Consider the following 22,378-nt stretch of genomic DNA (forward strand, 5'->3'; position numbering starts at 1 on the left):
ATCGGGGAAAAAGTTTTTTCTAAAAGACTTGAAAAGAATTTGTCCCCCTATTTTGGGTGTCATTGTCTGGGGGACCGATTTTCTCTTGCTCTCTCTCTCTCTCTCTCTCTCTCTCCCCCTGTCTCTCTCTCTCCCCCTTTCTCTCTCTCTCTCTCTCTCTCTCTCTCTCTCTCTTTTTCTCCCTTTATCTCTCTCTCTCTCTGTCCCTCTCTCCCTTCTCTCTTTACCTCTGTCTCATTGGAAATTGACTCTTAACTTAGTTATTGTTATTTGGCCAGCTAATATTGACCCTTTTGTAAAATCATACGAGAGAAGTAGCAAGATTGCCGATAATTATGATTGTTTTTAGTATGTTATATGAGTATCAGCGGAAAGCTCATATAATTTCGTTTTTTTTAATTTTTTATCTGGAAAACAAGTACGCTGAACAAAATGGCTATCTCAAAATTTTGATTGGATGTATTTGGGGGAATGATGGGTGGGGGGGGGGGGGCTAGTTGCCCTCCAGTCATTTTCTACTATTAAAAAGGGTACTAGCCCTTTGAAGTTCCAATCGAATGAGCCTTTTTTGAAGTTTCTACGACAACGCCTTCTATAAAAACCTTATATGCCCCCCAGGCCATAACTTAAAACCCTTGCCCTGTGGGTTGTGAGGGAGTTTCGTCCTCAAAAGCATATTTTCTATCTGGAAAACAAATACGCTGAACAAAATGGCTATCTCAAAATTTTGATTGGATGTGTTTGGGGGAATGATGGGCGTGGGGTGGGGCTAGTTGCCCTTCAATCACTTTCGACTATTAAAAAGGGTGCTAGTCCTTTGAATTTCCAATCGAATGAGCCCTTTTGAAGTTTCTACGACAACACTTTCAATAAAAACTTTATATGCCCCCCAGGGCATAACTTACAAGCCTTGCACTGAGGGCTCTGAGGGGGTTATGAACCTAAAAGACAAAATTTCCAGAACTTTCAACTACGTTGAACAAAATGGATGTCTCAAAATTTTAAGAAAGCCAATTGGCATGACCTACACTTTCGGATTGGTAAAACCTCTTTACTATCTAGTTTGTACATATATCCAAAGCAAGCATGGATGACAAGGAACTTAATGGTTCTTCAACTTAGTTACAACAGATAGATTTCAAAAGATTCCAAGAGAGATTCCTAGATGTTTCCGTGTTTTTCAAAAAGAGAATTTTTCTAATAAGCCAAAACAGCCCACACTGCAATTCTTTCTTGAGAAAAAGAGAAAAATAAAATTCTGCTAGAGAGAACTTAACACATAGGAAATGAGAAAGGACTAAATAATCGTTAGTTTGTTTGATACTTAAGTGGCGACTCAAAAACATATTTTCTTTCTGGAAAACAACTACGCTGAACAAAATGGCTATCTCAAAATTTTGAATGGATGTGTTTGGGGGAATGATGGGCGTGGGGTGGGGCTAGTTGCCCTCCATTCACTTTCGACTATTAAAACGGGTACTAGCCCTTTGAATTTCCAATCGAATGAGCCCTTTTGAAGTTTCTACGACAACGCTTTCAATAAAAACTTTATATGCCCCCCAGGGCATAACTTACAAGCCTTGCACTGAGGGCTCTGAGGGGGTTATCCTCCTAAAAGACAAAATTTCCAGAACTTTCAACTACGTTGAACAAGATGGATGTCTCAAAATTTTAATTCGATGTGTTTGGGAAAATGGTGGGCAACAGAGGGGTATAAGTCGCTCTCCAATCACTTTCAACCATTAAAAAAGAATCTAGCCCTTTCAGTTTCCAATTGAATGAGCCCTTTTGTAGTTTCTACAACGAGGCTTTCTATAAAAGCTTTATATGTCCCCAGGGAATAACTTACAACCCAGTTCCCGAGGGCTGTAGGGGGAGGTTCTTCCTTTCCGGGTGACCAAAGTTTCAAAACTTTCAACTACGTTAAACACACTAACTCTCTAAAAATTTTGATGGGTGTTATTAGGAGGAGTAATGGGGGTGAGAGGGGGGTGAGTTGACCTCAAAATCACTTTCGACTATTAAAAAGGGTACTAGCCCTTTGAATTTCGAATCGGATGAGCCCTCTTTCAAGTTTTTACGACAAAGATTTCAATAAAGACCTTATATGCCCAGGGCATAACTTATAATCCTTGCCCTGAGGGTTGTGGGGGAGTGTCCTCCTCAAAAATATGTTTTCTATCTGGAAATCAACTATCCTGAACAAAATGGATACCTCAAACTTTTGTTTGGATGTGTTTGGGGGAATGAGGGGTGGGGGGGGGGGGGGCTAGTTGCCCTTCTATCTCTTTCAGCTATTAAAAAGCGCAATATCCTGTTAAATTGCCTATTGAAACAGCTTTTATAGAAGTCCCGACAAAAACGCCTTCTTTAGAAGCCTTTTATGCCCCCAGAGCACAACCTACTATCCGGGATCTCTGAGATATGGGGGATCGTTCTTCACCGCAATATATTTTACACCTTATAATCATCAACACGGAGCCCTTTACCTATCTAAAAATTTTTACCGAATGTGGTGGGAATGATGGGCGGGGGGGTTTGTTGCCCTACAATCGCTTTTGGCCATTATAAAGGGCACTAGCCCATTGAATTTCTATTGGAAAGAGCCAGTTCATAGGTTTCTACGGAAACGCCTTCTTTTAAAAACTTATATGCTCCCCGGGCATAACTTACAACCTATGCCCCGAGGGTTGTGGGGGAGTGTCCTCCTCAAAAACATATTTTTATCTGGAAATCAAGTACACTGAACAAAATGGCTATCTCAAAATGTTGATTGGGTGTTTTTGGGGGAATGATGGCGGGGCGGCTAGTTGCCCTCCAATCACTTTCGACTATTAAAAAGAGTGCTAGCCCTTTGAATTTCCAATCGAATGAGCCTGTTTTGAAGTTTCTACGACAACGCCTTCTATAAAAACCTTATATGTTCCAGGCCATAACTTAAAACCCTTGCCCTGAGGGTTGTGAGGGAGTGTCTTCCTCAAAAACCTATTTTCTATCTTCAAAACAACTACGCTGGAACAAAATGGCTATCTCCAAATTTTGAATGGATGTGTTTGGGGAAATGATGGGCGTGGGGTGGGGCTAGTTGCCCTCCAATCAATTTCGACTATTAAAAAGGGTACTAGCCCTTTGAATTTCCAAAAAAGGAAAAGGTGGGCGTGAGAGGGGGGTTAGTTGCCCTCAAAATCACTTTCGACTATTAAAAAGGGTACTAGTCATTTGAATTTCAATCGAATGAGCCCTTTTTCAAGTTTTTACGACAAAGATTTCAATAAAGACCTTATATGCCCAGGGCATAACTTATAATCCTTACCCCGAGGGCTGGGGCGGAGTGTCCTCCTCAAAAATTTGTTTTCTATCTGGAAATCAACTACCCCGAACAAAATGGATATTTCAAACTTTTTATTGGATATGTTTGGGGGAATGATGGGTGTGGGGGGGGGGCTAGTAGCCCTCCAATCACTTTCGACTATTAAAAAGGGCACTAGCTCTTTGAAGCTCAAGTTGAAAGGTCTTTTATTACAGGCTCTATAACATCACCTTCTTTAGAAGCATTATGTATCCCCACGGTATTGATTGTCTTCCTCCCCCCGAGAGAGACACTGAATTGACAACCTCAAAAATATACATTATAATTGGAAATTAACTGCAGTGAAAACTATGGCTATCTCAACATTTTTACTGGATGTTGTTGGAGGAATGAAGGGCGGGGGGGCTAGTTGCCCTCCAATCACTGTCGACTATTAAAAAGGGTACTAGCCCTTAGAATTTCCAATCGAATGAGCCTTTTTAGAAGTTTCTACGGCAACGCCTTCTATAAAAACCTTATATGCCCCCAGGGCATACCTTAAAACCCTTGCCCTGATGGTTGTGGGGGAGTGTCCTCCTCAAAAACATATTTTTATCTGGAAATCAAGTACACTGAACAAAATGGCTATCTCAAAATGTTGATTGGGTGTGTTTGGGGGAATGATGGCGGGGCGGCTAGTTGCCCTCCAATCACTTTCGACTATTAAAAAGGGTACTAGCCCTTTGAATTTCCAATCGAATGAGCCTGTTTTGAAGTTTCTACGACAACGCCTTCTATAAAAACCTTATATGTCCCAGGGCATAACTTAAAACCCTTGCCCTGATGGTTGTGGGGGAGTGTCCTCCTCAAAAACATATTTTCTATCTTCAAAACAACTACGCTGAACAAAATGGCTATCTCCAAATTTTGAATGGATGTGTTTGGGGAAATGATGGGCGTGGGGTGGGGCTAGTTGCCCTCCAATCAATTTCGACTATTAAAAAGGGTACTAGCCCTTTGAATTTCCAAAAAAGGAAAAGGTGGGCGTGAGAGGGGGGTTAGTTGCCCTCAAAATCACTTTCGACTATTAAAAAGGGTACTAGTCATTTGAATTTCAATCGAATGAGCCCTTTTTCAAGTTTTTACGACAAAGATTTCAATAAAGACCTTATATGCCCAGGGCATAACTTATAATCCTTGCCCTGAGGGTTGTGGGGGAGTGTCCTCCTCAAAAATATGTTTTTTATTTGGAAATCAACTACCCTGAACAAAATGGCTATCTCAAAATTTTTATTGGATGTGTTTGGGGGAATGAGGGGTGTGGGGGGGGGGGCTAGTTGACCTCCAATCACTTTCGACTATTAAAAAGGGCACTAGCCCTTTGAATTTCCAGACGAATGAGCTTTTATTGAAGTTTCTACGACAACTCCTTCTTTAAAAACCTTATATACCCCCAGGGCATCACTTAAAACCCTTGCCCTGAGGGATGTGGGGGAGTGTCCTCCTCAAAAACATATTTTCTATCCGGAAATCAACTACGCTGAACAAAATGGCTATCTCAAAATTTTGATTGGATGTTGTTGGAATGAAGGGCGGGGGGGCTAGTTGCCCTCCAATCACTTTCGACTATTAAAAAGGGTACTAGCCCTTAGAATTTCCAATCGAATGAGCCTTTTTTGAAGTTTCTACGGCAACGCCTTCTATAAAAACCTTATATGACACCAGGGCATACCTTAAAACCCTTGCCCTGATGGTTGTGGGGGAGTGTCCTCCTCAAAAACATATTTTTTATCTGGAAATCAAGTACACTGAACAAAATGGCTATCTCAAAATGTTGATTGGGTGTGTTTGGGGGAATGATGGGGGAGCTAGTTGCCCTCCAATCACTTTCGACTATTAAAAAGGGTACTAGCCCTTTGAATTTCCAATCGAATGAGCCTGTTTTGAAGTTTCTACGACAACGCCTTCTATTAAAACCTTATATGTCCCCAGGCCATAACTTAAAATCCTTGGGTGTGGGGGGGGCGAGTGGCCCTCCAATCACTTTCGACTATTAAAAAGGGCACTAGCCCTTTGAATTGCCAGTCGAATGAGCTTTTATTGAAGTTTCTACGACAACACCTTCGTTAAAAACCGTATATACCCCCTGGGCATAACTTATAAGACTTGCCCTGAGGGATGTGGGGGAGTGTCCTCCTCAAAATCATATTTACTATCGGGAAATCAACTACGCTGAACAAAATGGCTATCTCAAAATTTTGATTGGATGTTGTTGGAATGAAGGGCGGGGGGGCTAGTTGCCCTCCAATCACTTTCGACTATTAAAAAGGGTACTAGCCCTTTGAATTTCCAATCGAATGAGCCTTTTTAGAAGTTTCTACGGCAAAGCCTTCTATAAAAACCTTATATGCCCCCAGGGCATACCTTAAAACCCTTGCCCTGATGGTTGTGGGGGAGTGTCCTCCTCAAAAACATATTTTTTATCTGGAACTCAAGTACACTGAACAAAATGGCTATCTCAAAATGTTGATTGGGTGTGTTTGGGGGAATGATGGGGGACCTAGTTGCCCTCCAATAACTGTCGACTATTAAACAGAGTACTAGCCCTTTGAATTTCCAATCGTATGAGCCTATTTTGAAGTTTTTAAGACAACGCCTTCTATTAAAACCTTATATGCCCCAAGGCCATAACTTAGAACCCTTGCCCTGAGGGTTGTGAGGGAGTGTCCTCCTCAAAAACATATTTACTATCTGGAAAACAACTACGCTGAACAAAATGGCTATCTCAAAATTTTGATTGGATGTGTTTGGGGAAATGATGGGAGTGGGGTGGGGCTAGTTGCCCTCCAATCACTTTCGACTATTAAAAAGGGTACTAGCCCTTTGAATTTCCAAAAAGGGAAAAGGTGTGCGTGAGAGGGGGGATAATTGCCCTTCAATCACTTTCGACTATTAAAAAGGGTACTATCCCATTGAATCCAGGCCTAATAATTGACGACTTGTACTTGTAGGTGGCCACATCAGTTGCAGCACGAGGACTAGACGTCAAACACCTAATTTTGGTTGTAAACTATGATTGCCCCAACCACTATGAAGACTATGTGCATCGGGTCGGAAGAACTGGCCGGTAATTTCTTTTTTTTTAAATTTGGACAATAAAGTTTGGAGAAAATAGCACCAGTATGTTCCAGTATCATTGTATGTATCAGTGTCGCTGTTGGTTTATTAAAATTATGGTAATAATGGAAATAAAATAAAAGATTTGCAACGAAAAGTAAAGGGTAAGTTTGAATACGATCTCGTATTAGGTTTCTTCGACCCAGCGACTTACGACTTTTCAAACTGATCGGGGACAAAAAGTTTTTTTTAGCCTACTTGTGGGCCCCCCTAACACCCCTTTTCTTCTAAAAAAAAAAGGTTTGTTGCCGCTAGTTCACTCAACAATTCTTGCAAGTTTGATTCTAATCGGGGAAAAAGTTTTTTCTAAAAGACTTGAAAAGAATTTGTCCCCCTATTTTGGGTGTCATTGTCTGGGGGACCGATTTTCTCTTGCTCTCTCTCTCTCTCTCTCTCTCTCTCTCTCCCCCTTTCTCTCTCTCTCTCTCTCTCTCTCTCTCTCTCTCTCTCTCTCTCTCTCTCTCTCTCTCTCTCTCTCTCTCTCTCTCTCTCTCTCTCTCTCTCTCTCTCTCTCTCTCTCTCTCTCTCTCTCTCTCTCTCTCTCTCTCTCTCTCTCTCTCTCTCTCTCTCTTTTTTTCTCCCTTTTTCTCTCTCTCTCTCTGTCCCTCTCTCCCTTCTCTCTTTACCTCTGTCTCATTGGAAATTGACTCTTAACTTAGTTATTGTTCTTTGGCCAGCTAATATTTACCCTTTTGTAAAATCATACGAGAGAAGTAGCAAGATTGCCGATAATTATGATTGTTTTTAGTATGTTATATGAGTATCAGCGGAAAGCTCATATAATTTCGTTTTTTTAATTAAGTTTTAAGTCGGCTTTATTATGTTTGATGTAAGAATTAATTTATTACCATTAAAAAGGAGTGTACGGTATCTTCTGCAGTTCTTTCCTAACGTTTTAGCCCTGATTGACTTGTGTACCAAAAATCGTGTTAGTTAGTATTTTTTTCACATTTTTGAAAGTGACAAAAATGGAAATATATGTGGATGTAATAGGAAATATATAACAGTTATATATAATATATATAACTGTTGGGGCTTGACGATTTAGACAGTACAGCCTATTTCGTCGTAAACTGAGAATACCATTTGCTGCATTAGCTGGTCACTAGCTTTTCTTTAATGATGTCATCTTTGTAGAATAATAAAAATTTTGGTTTTTTAGTTTCAGCGGTGAAAATAATTGTTCGACTTATGCAAACCTTCGCTTGCCCTTTTTTTTGCACGATCCTGAATCTTTACGCCGAATTTTTCCCGAGTTACACTGCCTAAACAGAAAGAAAAAAATGGAAGGTCGTGGAAAACCTGTTTGGACGATTCTAACGGTTCGTCATTCCCACACGCGCTATTTTAGAACTATGGATCTGCTATAAAGAGCCAAGTTTGTTTCAGGCTAGCTATTATTTCAGTAACTGAAACAGAAAGTGAATATTGATGAAAATTCTGCCATTTTTTATACTTAAGACATGGTCATCCAAGGATCACTTCAAGCTGCTAAAATAATGAATATTATGATATATAGGATCCCCGTCCCCCACAAAGCTAATCAGTATTGATACCTCAAAAATAAATATTTTTTGAATTCTGCCGCTTTCGCACACGTGAATGATGTAATATTTTTTTATTTTGGATATGTCTACTCTATGGACTAATCAGGTTTGTTGACCACAAAGAGCTCTATAGCAACTGGGATCGAACCCCAGGCCTCGTGTTGCCATACAGAGATCAATCCATTGTGCCACCACAGGCTATATTAAATGTTTTTCTATTTCTGTTTTGAATCTTTCACGGGAATATTTTTCAAAGATACTGTTTTTGTCGCCACTTAAGTATCAAACAAACTAACGATTATTTAGTCCTTTCTCATTTCCTATGTGTTAAGTTCTCTCTAGCAGAATTTTATTTTTCTCTTTTTCTCAAGAAAGAATTGCAGTGTGGGCTGTTTTGGCTTATTAGAAAAATTCTCTTTTTGAAAAACACGGAAACATCTAGGAATCTCTCTTGGAATCTTTTGAAATCTATCTGTTGGAACTAAGTTGAAGAACCATTAAGTTCCTTGTCATCCATGCTTGCTTTGGATATATGTACAAACTAGATAATAAAGAGGTTTTACCAATGCGAAAGTGTAGGTCATGCCAATTGGCTTTCTTAAGCATTGATAAAAAACAAAAAATGTCACATCTTGACAAAAGTATCAACAGTGATGAATTTTATTGTAATGGCTTCTGTGATTTAATATTGTACTGTATCTTAAATTGGGACGAAGGGATTATTTAGGAATACTGATCGAAGGAATATATGACTTAAATTAGGAACAAATCTACCTTGAAAAATGAGGATAAGAGTAATATTAGACTTAACAAAAATTGACCGATTGGTTAGTTTCATCTTTGTTGCTATTATTGTTAATAAGGAAGGTGGATGTAGTGAAGATTTAAAATGCCGGATAGTCAGGTGACATAATTTTTTTTCCGTAGTTAAATATATATATATATATATATATATATATATATATATATATATATATATATATATATATATATATATATATATATATATATATTTATTCCTGAAGAATCATGTGATGATAATTCTACGCAAGGGTCGTTTCAGTGACTGTATTATAGGAATTGATAGCTCTAGTATCTTTACCAAGAATAAAAAATGACTCGAGGGCAACCAGTCCCTTTCCTTTGCCCTTTCTTTTGCTACCCGGTCCCATAACTCTCCAAACCCCTTTATAAAAATCGTGAGATTTTTTGTTTCAAAATAGTTGAAAGGTCCAATACTTATGCTTGGAAATGACATGGACCATAAAGTACCTGGGTTAAAGTGCCGTAATTACTCAAATTGCCAATTGTTGCAGATACCAGTTGCTTACAGATGGCTTAATAGTGGAAAAAGAAGGACATGTTCTGATCTTGGGTATTCAATGATTCAAAAATTTCAGGGATCGTTCTCTGTGCCAAAGGGATTCCACATTTGGGATCGAAGGGGGGGGGGGTAATCGGTCTGGAAGTTCCTCTTTTTCAATTTTTCAATGAAAATACCGAAAACGGTTTTTTCAATGAAGATACCCCAAACAAATTCAAAATCTAGGGATGGGGGGTAAATGCCCTCCCTCCAATTGACACTCTGATCAAATATAAAGACATCTGATCCTTTTCTACCCTAACCTATTCAAAGATTCACGACCTACTTCTCATTTGGCCCCAGATCGATGGCGAAAAAGAATAACCTTTGGCAATCTGTCATGCTTCATCCGTAAAACGTGTTCTATCCATCTCGGCCTTTCTTTTATTATAGGCCTTGAAAGTGGGATAAAACAACATTTTTTTTTACAATATGTGGTTTGAAATACGGTCAGTCAAAGAGGTACTTAAAGCTATCCGTAGACGACTCTGTAAAACACTTAAAAAATCTCCCCTTGCCTTTCGAGGCACTCACGTTTCAAAACCGTACTTAACCACTGTCACTACAATATCTTCCAATATTCTTATCTTGGTTTGCAGACTTGTCTTCCTACTTTTTCAAATTGTTTCAAATGTGAAAAAATACCCTGTGTCTTGGTTATTCTACTTTTTACATCTACACTGCATCCACCATCTGTACTAATAATATCACCCAGGTAATTAAAGCTATCCAGTCGATTGATCTGGAATGGATAATCAAGACAAACATAAAGCGAAGATAAATTACCTCAGACTGGGGTAACAGACTATCGCCCCCTAAGCCGTCTAATGGCCAGAGCGCCATTTGCACCTTACTGAAAATGATCTGTATTTCGAGCAGTGTGGTTTTTATCTGTCATAATATCAACACAAAAAAAATCTATCACAAAGCTCACCATCGCTTACAAATCAGATTGGTACTGCTGCCTACCTCCCTCTCGAGCCCTCTGACCATCAAGTTTTGTTCGTTTTAATTTAAGCTATATCTATTTTAAACAGTGTTCTATTTATTTGTCAAACCGTCGACAATAGAAAAGAGAATTACCATATTAATTAAGATTACTAGAAGCAACTAGTGAAAGTAAAATGATCGTTGAATACATAACAATATTAATTCCCGGAAATCTCAGCAATTTTTTATCTGTGTTATAATTAAGAAACAGGGAATGTTTAAAATATTTTTTTCCAGTAAAGTTCAAATGAAACTAGCCTTTAGAATGTTTAGGAGGCTATTAGGAGTTATTTAGGAGTTATTCTTCGTTTTTAGACTAGTTTTTTCATTGATGGTAATTTTTTTTAGTTTTAGATTTGAATTCTTTGACTTAATTTCTGCTCAATTTAGGTTTAATTTAATCTTTAATAAATTACGGTCGGTTTTAGCTGGTATCCTTCTATTATTGGTTATCGTTGGGAGTATTTATATAGTTACTTTCCGGTTTTTTTTTTTTTTTTAGAATTAAAATTTTCTATTGTAATTTAAAATTTGGAAAAGCTTTGAAAAGTCAGTAAAAACTTTCGGCCAGAAGTATTTTTATGCATTAATTTTATAATATTGTTGTACTATAGAATAGATCTAATAGATTCTTTAACACCGCCGGAAGTTTTTACCCGATCTCCCAAGGTTTTTTGGAGATTTTGCGGATACCCCGTTGTGTTACTCTTGGTGCATATGATGGTTTTTGGTATACGTGGTTACTTCAGCGTGAAAAGAGTCTAGTCCCATGGGGGCTGAAAATCCCAAAACTTTTTTGGCAGATTCGACACAAAGTATTTTAACCCTGCTCTGCACCCTCTCCCAATCGAGATTTCGAAGTACCCCTTCAAAAACCTTCTGATAATTTTAACTCGATCTCCCTAACCGTTCCCGAAATATTGGAAATGCAATATTTCGAAAACAGGCAGTGAGCCACGCAGTGTCTTTTCTACTTAGCTGTGAATTGATTTTAAGTCTGATAGCAGAATATAGTTTTAAAATGTTAATCGGACACAAATATATTTAGCCCGTTACCCCAACACAAAATTTAAAGTTCGTGTGCCCATGTCCCACCCTTAACCGCACCGCTGTTTTATAGTTTGAACTGAATTCCCTGAGCCGTTCTCGAGGTATTGCGGACTTTTTGATAACATGGCGCCTCTTTACTTAACCATGTATAGACTTTGCGTCCCATAGCAGTGTATAGCAAAAACAAATGTTTTGGTAGATTGGACACAACAATTTTTATCCCTCCCCCCAATACAGCATTTGAAGTCCCTTGCCCCCCCTCTCCCTACTCCCTTCCTTTCTCCGACGGCACCTCTAAATTTCAACTCCTTCCCCATAGCCGTTCCCGAGTTATTGCAGGTATGCGATTTTAATGACATGGATGCATATAGTCAACTCGTCCTCCAAGTTCAACTCGTATAGTTTCCACTCGGTCCTCCAGGTCATTCTCGAGATATTGTAAATAAATTTAAACACTCAGATGTACATAGTGTCTTTTGATTTACTTGGGTACGTGTTATTGTTTCAGAATATGACCTTGGCAAGCTCTGACAATCTTGGCCTAGTGAACGATCCCTATTAGCTATTAGCTAATAGGGAGCTATTAGCTGATAGCTGTCATAGCTTTCTATAGCAATTAAGTTTACAGATTTTTTTTCATAGGTGAGGGAATTGAATCCCCACCCCTCCAAAGACCATATTTTTTTTCACCTTTGCTAGAGACCTTTTCTAGACTTCCAATTATTTATTTGGGCTCAAAGACTTTATATTGTAAAATATCTTACAGTGCTGGAAACCGAGGATATTCTTATACATTTGTCCAACCAGATCAAGGAAGGAATGCTGGAGATATTATCAAAGCTCTTGAGCTCTCTGATTCCCCAGTGCCAGAAGATTTGAAGAAATTATTCGAGGACTATAAGACAAAGCAAGAAGCTGTAAGCATTCTTTCCGTTTTTTTCTTTCTTTTGTTCATGCAATGGTCGTTTGTTATGGGGGAAAAGTCCACTTTTTTCTCTTTTGGGAAGAAGGGAATGGTGAAAAGCCTCTTTTATCATGAAGGGCTTTAAACAATAACAAAATAACGTCAATACATGGAAAATAGAATTATCTGAGGTCTTGTTTAAATACTAAAAAAATTTGAGAATGTTTAAAAGTTTTGGCGGTATCATATATACATGTCTCTAGATGAAAAGGAAATGAAGGGGCGGGGTTACAAAGAAACAACTTTTATTATTATAATTTATGTTTTTTAAATTTAGTTTTAAGTTTTAGCCCAAATAGTATGGACTTAACAAGGATAAGACAAAGATCTTCCAATGGGAAAAAAAAAAGAAAAAGACAAAATTGGTTGAAAAAGAAGCAAGTAACCATCAGGAATCATACATTAAGGGTGGAAAATGAACCAAAGGTGGGACGGGGAAAATAATGAAAAAATTAAAAATAGATTTAAAAAAAAACATTGAACACCGATATTAAATAACAATGAATAGGGATAAAAAATGAAATTAAGATGGGCAAGATCTTAATGCAGTAAATTGGAAATCATAAGGGAGAATGGGATGGAGGGAGAGCAGCTAATGTAGTACTCATAAACAAAGTGCAACACACTTTCTGGTAGCTTCCTCTACGGCTGCTTAAGTCGAGGGTAAATTGGGGTCTTGGGGAAACTTTTTAGAAAGGTCTCAGTTAAACAGAGTTATGGATTTCAAAGAAAGTATTTTGCGCGTATTCTGCAATTTACCCACGCGAACTTGCAATTACCCAACCATGGTTGGTGAATTGGTAAATACCCAACCACGTAAATTTAAATTCAGGTCTGGCGTTTCCCTGTTTTAGAGTAGTGTATTTTCTCCTCTTTATAGGTCATTCTTCGAAATGTCTCAAGTTTATTAGAAGTACCAGGGTGTTTTCTCAAAATAGGAGAATTTTCTCTATTTATGCACTTTAAAGGTCTAAAAAATTTACCAATCACGTTTCTGAAATGATTGTAAATGCCCAATATTGAAGCTTAAACAACTTAAGAATAACTCAAAATATATGTTTGATCTTCTTTTTTAAAATTACGTGGAAGGCTGCCAAGACAGTTGCCGTAATTTGAAAGTTTATGGTTTTCGTAGAACTTGTAAATTTGCTATTAAGTCTAGATCCTGGGGAAAGCAAACTCGGCTTTACCTTTTTTGTACTATGTGTAATTCAGTCTTTATACAGAAGTTTCAGGGTTGCTGCCGTTTTCTTAAATATTCCCAAGGCCAAATTTTTTTAGCCTTGTTTCAATTATTTGTCTGGTCGGTAGCTGCGGGTGTAGAGTAATCTATTCTCAGCTCCGTGATGTACGCAGTTACGTGTGGTATTCCAAAGGATTCCATTTTTGTACTGCATTTCTCTTGTCGGTGATAGTCGATATTGATGTTCCAGAATCAAAAAGGAAAAGTCTACTTTTTTCTCTTTTGGGAAGAAGGGAATGGTGAAAAGCCTCTTTTATCATGAAGGGCTTTAAACAATAACAAAATAACGTCAATACATGGAAAATAGAATTATCTGAGGTCTTGTTTAAATACTAAAAAAATTTGAGAATGTTTAAAAGTTTTGGCGGTATCATATATACATGTTTCTAGATGAAAAGGAAATGAAGGGGCGGGGTTACAAAGAAACAACTTTTATTATTATAATTTATGTTTTTTAAATTTAGTTTTAAGTTTTAGCCCAAATAGTATGGACTTAACAAGGATAAGACAAAGATCTTCCAATGGGAAAAAAAGAAGAAAAAGACAAAATTGGTTGAAAAAGAAGCAAGTAACCATCAGGAATCATACATTAAGGGTGGAAAATGAACCAAAGGTGGGACGGGGAAAATAATGAAAAAATTAAAAATAGATTTAAAAAAAAACATTGAACACCGATATTAAATAACAATGAATAGGGATAAAAAATGAAATTAAGATGGGCAAGATCTTAATGCAGTAAATTGGAAATCATAAGGGAGAATGGGATGGAGGGAGAGCAGCTAATGTAGTACTCATAAACAAAGTGCAACACACTTTCTGGTAGCTTCCTCTACGGCTGCTTAAGTCGAGGGTAAATTGGGGTCTTGGGGGAAACTTTTTAGAAAGGTCTCAGTTAAACAGAGTTATGGATTTCAAAGAAAGTATTTTGCGCGTATTCTGCAATTTACCCACGCGAACTTGCAATTACCCAACCATGGTTGGTGAATTGGTAAATACCCAACCACGTAAATTTAAATTCAGGTCTGGCGTTTCCCTGTTTTAGAGTAGTGTATTTTCTCCTCTTTATAGGTCATTCTTCGAAATGTCTCAAGTTTATTAGAAGTACCAGGGTGTTTTCTCAAAATAGGAGAATTTTCTCTATTTCTGCACTTTAAAGGTCTAAAAAATTTACCAATCACGTTTCTGAAATGATTGTAAATGCCCAATATTGAAGCTTAAACAACTTAAGAATAACTCAAAATATATGTTTGATCTTCTTTTTTAAAATTACGTGGAAGGCTGCCAAGACAGTTGCCGTAATTTGAAAGTTTATGGTTTTCGTAGAACTTGTAAATTTGCTATTAAGTCTAGATCCTGGGGAAAGCAAACTCGGCTTTACCTTTTTTGTACTATGTGTAATTCAGTCTTTATACAGAAGTTTCAGGGTTGCTGCCGTTTTCTTAAATATTCCCAACGCCTAATTTTTTCAGCCTTGTTTAAAATATTTGTCTGGTCGGTAGCTGCGGGTGTAGAGTAATCTATTCTCAGCTCCGTGATGTACGCAGTTACGTGTGGTATTCCAAAGGATTCCATTTTTGTACTGCATTTCTCTTGTCGGTGATAGTCGATATTGATGTTCCAGAATATTTTAACTGATATTTTTCATATTTTTGGGTCACCTTAAATCATCCCATTTTCTCTCCTTTTTCTATTTTTTTCTTTAATTTGTATTGTTCTCGTTTAGAATTAATTTTTTTTTTATGAAAAATGCTTTTTTTGCATTTTGGATTTTTCATCACTGTTGGCATTTATAATGTCTGATTTAATGTCTGATATAATGTCTGAGGTTAATCTTGTCTGAGTTTAATTCACATGAAAAAAAAATGAAAAAAGAAAAGAACCTTGCTACCATCGTGTGCTATTTTTACGAATTAAATTAAATTAAGCTTATTTTTCAATCCGCCGTTAAAAGAGGAAGTTCACCTCTCCTTTCTAAAAAAATAAAAACTAAAATATCAATATAAAAAAAAAAGAAAAAACAACGATGAGCAAAACTGTTGATGATGAAAGCTCTGATTACTTTTTTAGTTTCAGTAGCACAATAAAACTTTTCTAGCAAAGAACTGTATTTACCGTTGTAATTATTTATATTTAAATCTGTCTCCTTCTTTGGCAAAGTAGAAAATATCTTTTTTTGGGACTCGTCTTGATATATTCTATATCCTTTATGGGCGCTTTTTGAGGTTGTAACGTCAGTATATGTGGAGTTTTGTCTTTAACATTGTTTGAGAATTTTTTTTTTTTTTTGGCAACTCTCTAATAATCTAATTTTGCATGTTTAATCTTTGTAATCATTGTTTACTATTCAATAAGACTTTTAAAATCAAGGTCTAGTCGTAGTTTCGAGTTTTATAAGTCATCTCAATGACAATTCACTTCTTCATGCATAATTTCATTTCAGCTAAGTATTGTGTCAGAACTTGATGAATATAACTCTATATCATTAATCTTTCTATCCTCAAAAGAGTTGGTTTAAAGTAAGATGTAACCATAAAATCAATTTTGAAGGCTTAATCTTCTTCAATTCAATAGTTCTCCAAGGCACGTCATATTTTGCTGAAGCACGCTTTTCTCTGATACTCTTTGTCTCTTCAGTAAACTAATAATCTGTGCTGAGGAAAGCGGAGAAAATTTACACAAAAGCTATGTTCCCTTTATCTTGTCAAATTTATTTTTCTCACTGGTTGCTGGACCGTCTTTGTTTTTTACCCTGTCTATGGCCTTGTTTTTGTTCTGAAGGAGAAAGTGGAGCAGTGATGGAATTCAACTTGTTTAAATGAAGTCAGTTAAGATGGATTGCTGTTATTTTACACCCCTAGGTATGGTATCAATGTTACTGTGGATGTTACTACCGGGTTTTCGGAATAGATTTTGTAATTAATGATAAATGTAATGATAAAACGTATATTGTGGGAGTTAATGGATAAGGACCTCAAATTTCAAGACGAAAAATTACCTCTGATCAGATATGTCGCCGAGTTTCATCGTCTCGATTTTGAAACGACCGTATTTTCTTTTTGTATGTCAAGAAAAATAAGTTTCTTTTTAATCGTAAGAAAGATCGATATTATAGATTTAAATGAGGAGAAATTATCCGTATAAAAGGGCCATGGTGCTCTTTTCAGTAAAGAATAAACTTATTTTTGGAACTCCAGCCTTTTGCTATAATTATTCTATTGTTATTAATATATTTCTATTGTTTGGTCGTATTGGGTTTCATTGACCCATTCATAGTAAGTTATTTTTGTATTAAGTTTGAATTAGCATATGACTTTACTTCTGCTTGGTTTAGGGAAGATGTTTAACCTTGAAATAAAGAACAGGAAAAAATTTATCATGGCTAGAAACCCCGTAGCCGAGGTTTCAAGTTTCTATTTTCAAAAATGCAACTTTCGTATTTTTCCCGAGAAGGATAGTCCCGAATGTTTTTTATTATTTTCACCAAGGGATCACTGTAGGAAACTGGTGGTCCTAGAGTATCAAAAGGAGACTAGTTTTATCGTAAATTTTATGCTTTAATGTCCTTTTTAAGTAACAAAAGTGACCACGCCACAGGAAGATGCTGATTTATGCCACGATCTGTCGCACATCAATAATTTTGGCCCGATAGGGTAAAAGTATGGTCAATCTGATAGTCAATTGGTTTATGATTGTTGAAAAGCTAATGTTACAACCTTTCAGTGTCGGAGGACATACTGCCGAGTGATGCCTCGTTTGTCTCTAAAATATTATGTCGGTAGTACAAAATAAACGTTTGTAACGGACCGTTTATTCAGTGATATTAATAGGGGAGGGTGATTGGATCTTTTTATGGGGGAAGAATGCCTAATGTCTACAAATGGACATTTTTAGTACTTTAGTTTATAGACTATTTTAGGTAACATCATATTGTTGAAACGGTCGGTCGTCCTATTTCAAAATGTATTATTTTTTGGTACTTTCCCATTATATGGGCCTCTAGGGTTAACCGCTGTAGAGTAGGCAATGATAAAACCCGTTTTCGATATGATAATCGCTTTCGATTTGGCAATGATAGCGGGTTTTTCATTGCGTATACGATATAAAACTGGGGTTTTGGGGGGTTTAGGGGGGGGGAAAGGTATCTAGGTTAGGTCACGTATTTAATATATGCTATGCTCTATTTAGTTGTTACATTTGTTCCTTACTAGGAAATTTGCACTATTCTTATTGCTATACTTTCTTGAAATATGTGTCTTTACTTTATACTGCTGGTCACTGAAGTCATCTCTGCACCCAAAACACTAATTTTCCATGCTTTGGACAATTTCTGTGGGAAATTATATTTAGCAAATCTTTCAGAAGTCAACCTGATCAAGTCTTATGTTTTTTTATATATTTCGTTAGGTTTCACCATCAAAGCGCCTGATTGAGTCTCAAGTTTATATATTCGCAAGGATATTCTCCGAAATTAAGGATTGATATTTAAAAATGAGAAAGCTCTAAATAGTTTGTTTGAAGCCAATTTAAGAAGTTAGATTAAATTACGATTTAAAGCCTTCTCTTTACCCAAGCACAAAGAATCAACTACAACTCGCCGATATTTTTTTCACCAGTTGGTTAATGCATTAGGATTATAAGTAGCTCCAAAGGGTTTTCTTTTTTTACTTTCTCTGCTATTTATTTTTATAAAATTATTCTTTCTGAGTGATTCAAATGCCTATTTTCAAAATTTCTTTGGCGTGTGTCTAGAAATTTGGTTTTTAATCCGAATGTGCTCTGCTGCTTAAACATATCTATTTTGTATGTCAATCCCAGCATAAGTACATATCGAGTGAAAAGGCTGAAGTATTTCCAATTTTGCTGATTCTCAAATTTTTTGTATGTGACAGGGTAATTTTTGGAAAGCGTATCAGATTTTGCTTAGGTGGCTGTTTTGGAGGAATGTTTCCTTTGTGAAAACTGTATTTAAGCAAATCTCTAGTTTTGTTCCTTACTCGGTTTATTTTTAGGAAGGAAAGAAAGTTCGAACTGGTGGAGGATTTTCTGGCAAAGGTTTCAGGTTTGATGTGGAAGAAGAAAAAGCGGCAAAAAGTAAAAAAGACATTCAAAAAGCTGCACTGGGTAAGTAGCTTTTTATTAAAGGCTACGGAAAGCTTAAAAGCTATTGGAGAGAATATGACGTTCGATTTCAAGCAATGATGAAAAAAAATATGAAGTTCAAAACCCCGAAATCCACAAGCACTTAAACAATAATAGTTTATTTATAATTCTCTTTTAAAATCGACATACTAGAAAAAATACTGGAAATGACTTAACCCAAGGTATACTGCAGGTACGCACGCCGATAATTTTTCTTGGGGGGGGGCAAATTGTAAAAATGAAAAAAACAGGTGAGTTGTATAGAAAATATAGTCGATTAAAAAGCATCTTTTGAGTTTTGAAATTCTAGAGGGAAGAAAGTATGAGCCTGAAAGCCCAACATCTCTGCTTACGTGTCAGATACAAGGCTCTAGTAACTGAGGTTTTAATGGGAGGATAGAGATCTCAGGAAAGGTCCGGTAAATCTGATCAGTGAGCTTTGTAAAGTAGAATCCACTAATCCATAAACCAAAATTTTTGAAATATCAGTATTTAAAAATAATGGCGGAACAACTGTCTTCAATCTGCTGCAAATATTATGAACAGACGAATTAAAAAGTCAAAAATATTTTATCCCAACTGTGCCACTGTGAAGCACTTCCACGAGAAAGTTCCCTGCCAATACAATCCAAACTCTCAGACCTCCATCAAATTTTGTTTACTAAGGAAGCAATTTGTGTATTTTACTTTGAATAGACTGTCTCCTGTTTCTTATAAATAGCCCTACTAGGTTTTTCTTGGCGTTTTTGGTATAATTTTGTAAGAGGTTTATGCAGTCTGTAGTTTTTGATAACTAACCTGATCAGTTTGGGAGACCTGGCAGGAATTACATGTTTCAGATTTGGGGCCCTTGAATGAACAGCTTGGGTGCTAAATGTTTTTCCAAATAAGAGCTCGGGAGACGCATCCTGATTATTTGTATGTTTAATGGTTTGAATTAAATTTATTTATTGCCCGTTATAAATACAAGTGACTAACGGAGTATATAAAAAAGGACCAAAAAACCGGTAGTTGATCAATAAAACAAAAAATTAAATTCATAACATAGATAATTCATATTTAATACTTGATGTATAATATTTCTTAATATGAATAGAGGCACAATAATAACACAAGAAACGCGATACAATTATTCCTTAAAAATCGATAACCATGGGTGACTCTCTCTCTCTCTCTCTCTCTCTCTCTCTCTCTCTCTCTCTCTCTCTCTCTCTCTCTCTCTCTCTCTCTCTCTCTCTCTCTCTCTCTCTCTCTCTCTCTCTCTCTCTCTCTCTCTCCTCTCTCTCCCTCTCTCTCTTTTTTTATTGATAATTATCATGTTCGAATTTTAAATTTGTCTCTTCTATTTTTAAGGTCTTCAAGATTCTGATGACGAAGACATTGAAACGAATATTGATAAAGAAATTGATAAGTTGATGGTTATGAAAAAGACTGTCCACGAAATCAAAACTGGACTCCCAGCCGGTCAACCAACCCCTGCAGGAGTTGCTGGTGAGTTATTTTTTCTCTAAGCCTGTTGCTCATGAAAAATCGTAATTGTTGATACCTTCTTTTACCTAAACAAAAAAAAAAAAAAAAAAAAAAACGAAAACAAACTCTCCTACTGGTCTATATAAAGGTAAAAGTGTAAAATCTCTTTTCAAGCTTGTATCCAAGGGGAGCACATGTTTCCTTGAAATCTTTCTATAGGCTTTACGTTCCTTTATCTTTGAATAACGATATGGTAGTTCTTACGACTGTTATATGCACTAAGTAAGACAATTAAACAGCCATCTATTTACTCTCTTAGTTGAAAAGTTACGCTGTATTTTGCTCTCATGTAGCTAGAAACTTCTTTCCTGGAAGGAATAGTTTCCCTAGTATATTGAGGCACAATTTTCTTAAAAGGTTTTATGTAACTTCTCTTCAATAAAGAAAAATAAATGCGGGGATTCTTTGAAAGGTTTGATGCATAATAGTATTTATTTGTTCTCGTAAGACTGTTATTATTTCGTTTATTTATTTTTTCGTAACAATTATAATGATGAATTTTGAAGGCGTACATTTCTTTAACGGAGGAAATAAAGTTGGATGTTGAATAATAAATAAAGCAGAATCTTGCTTAGAAAAAATTGACATAAAATAACACACCTAAAGGAAGAATAACTCGTATGGCTCCTGTGCTGCCATAAAACAGTTTATAAAAATCTTAAAAAACCTGAAAACAAAAGAAAGAGACGTAAAAAATAGAAAACTGTAGAAAAAAATAATTATATTTATTCATAAGTTGATGTTCCAGTTGTTTTTTATGTGGTATCCCAATTAGATTACTGGTGTCGAGTTCCCTTTAAGTGTTGCAGTATCTATTACTCATGGGTTACAAACACTGGGTGAAACATGCGAATGCGTCTTACAAGGAAAATTGTCCTACAAAGCTTTGATCCTGGGCCCCGGATAGCTGTTACATATTATCAAGTTTGGTTGAGATCCAATAACTTCTTTTGTTAGAATTTATGATGACGAGAATTTAGTCAACACTTTCCCTATAGATTTTTGTTTAGGTATAGATCCTAAGAGACAATAACCTAAGTTTGCTTCCCAGCAATCTTGGCTTAGATGCGACATCACGTTTAGCTAGATATCATAATGACTAAAATTTAGGGGCTCAATCCCCCCCGCAGAGGTTGCACTGTGCAAGGATACACATTATGGACAACTCACACAAGCTTTCTCTTCTCAACAAGTTTGGTTGAGATCTGACACCCTCTTCTGGTAGATGTACTGATGACAAGAAAGAGGCCCTCTTTGCCTTCACTTCAGGCAAAGTTTGGTCAACATATGACAACCGTTTCTGGTATTTTTCATGATGATAAGAATTTACGGACCCTTCCCCTCTACCCTTAGACGTTGTACTGGGTCCTTATCACTTAAAAGCGCAACTTAGACACTAGTGAGTATTTCCCATTAAGTTTTCCTGAGATTTGATAATCTTTTGTGTTAGATATACTGATGAAAAAAAAAATCAGGAAATCCCCTACTCTCTTCTCATATATTAGTCTAATAACTGTCAGACTTTATTCGATATATTTCTTGGCCTAAATTTGACATAGATAATATCTTCCAGAAATCTTTTCAAAATATAAAGTTTCATTAAAAAAAAATAAAAGAGAAAATTTGGGATTTTGCATTGCCTTTCTAAAATTACTTTCTAGAAATTTAAAGAAATGCATGCTTATTTCAACTTTAAATGAGATAATTCTATGTTTAACGTGAATCTGTCATTAAGTGATCCCGATGGAATTGTTTGGAAGTCAAGACAAATTCGTTTTGTTTCTTTTTCATGCTGTTTAGTAGGTCAGAAAAAAATTTTTTTTCTTGAAAGTTGCAGGAAATGATGCAAACTTCAAAGCAATTTTTTTTTGTATTGCAATATATGAATTGGTAAATAGTTTTTTATTTTAATCTGTTTTTGTTTCCGAGCTGTAGACCGCCGATAACGAGATAAAAAAACTGCTTTTGCAGCAGTGTTGCATGCCAACATAATTATTCGTGATTAATCTGGAAGGATCGGGAAGTTGTTAAGAATGTCCATGAATCGATATTCAGAGAGTTGTAAAGACACTACCTAGACGCTCGA

At 36.4% G+C, this 22,378-nt stretch overlaps 1 protein-coding gene across 1 annotated transcript in view; it reads left to right on the forward strand.

The window, feature by feature from the left end:
• The window catches only part of Prp5 (pre-mRNA processing factor 5), a 186,667-nt gene that overhangs the window by 130,905 nt on the left and 33,384 nt on the right, over window positions 1-22,378 (forward strand). The window contains exons 14-17 of the mRNA XM_089099124.1: window positions 6,301-6,416; window positions 12,183-12,333; window positions 18,633-18,744; window positions 20,116-20,253. Of these exons, the coding sequence (XP_088955250.1) occupies window positions 6,301-6,416; window positions 12,183-12,333; window positions 18,633-18,744; window positions 20,116-20,253 (517 nt within the window). The remainder of the gene's footprint in view (window positions 1-6,300; window positions 6,417-12,182; window positions 12,334-18,632; window positions 18,745-20,115; window positions 20,254-22,378) is intronic.

Source organism: Artemia sp. Qi Xiang Cuo, chromosome 13, assembly GCF_049724085.1.
Source record: "Artemia sp. Qi Xiang Cuo chromosome 13, ASM4972408v1, whole genome shotgun sequence".
Classification (NCBI taxonomy): Eukaryota; Metazoa; Arthropoda; class Branchiopoda; order Anostraca; family Artemiidae; genus Artemia; species Artemia sp. Qi Xiang Cuo.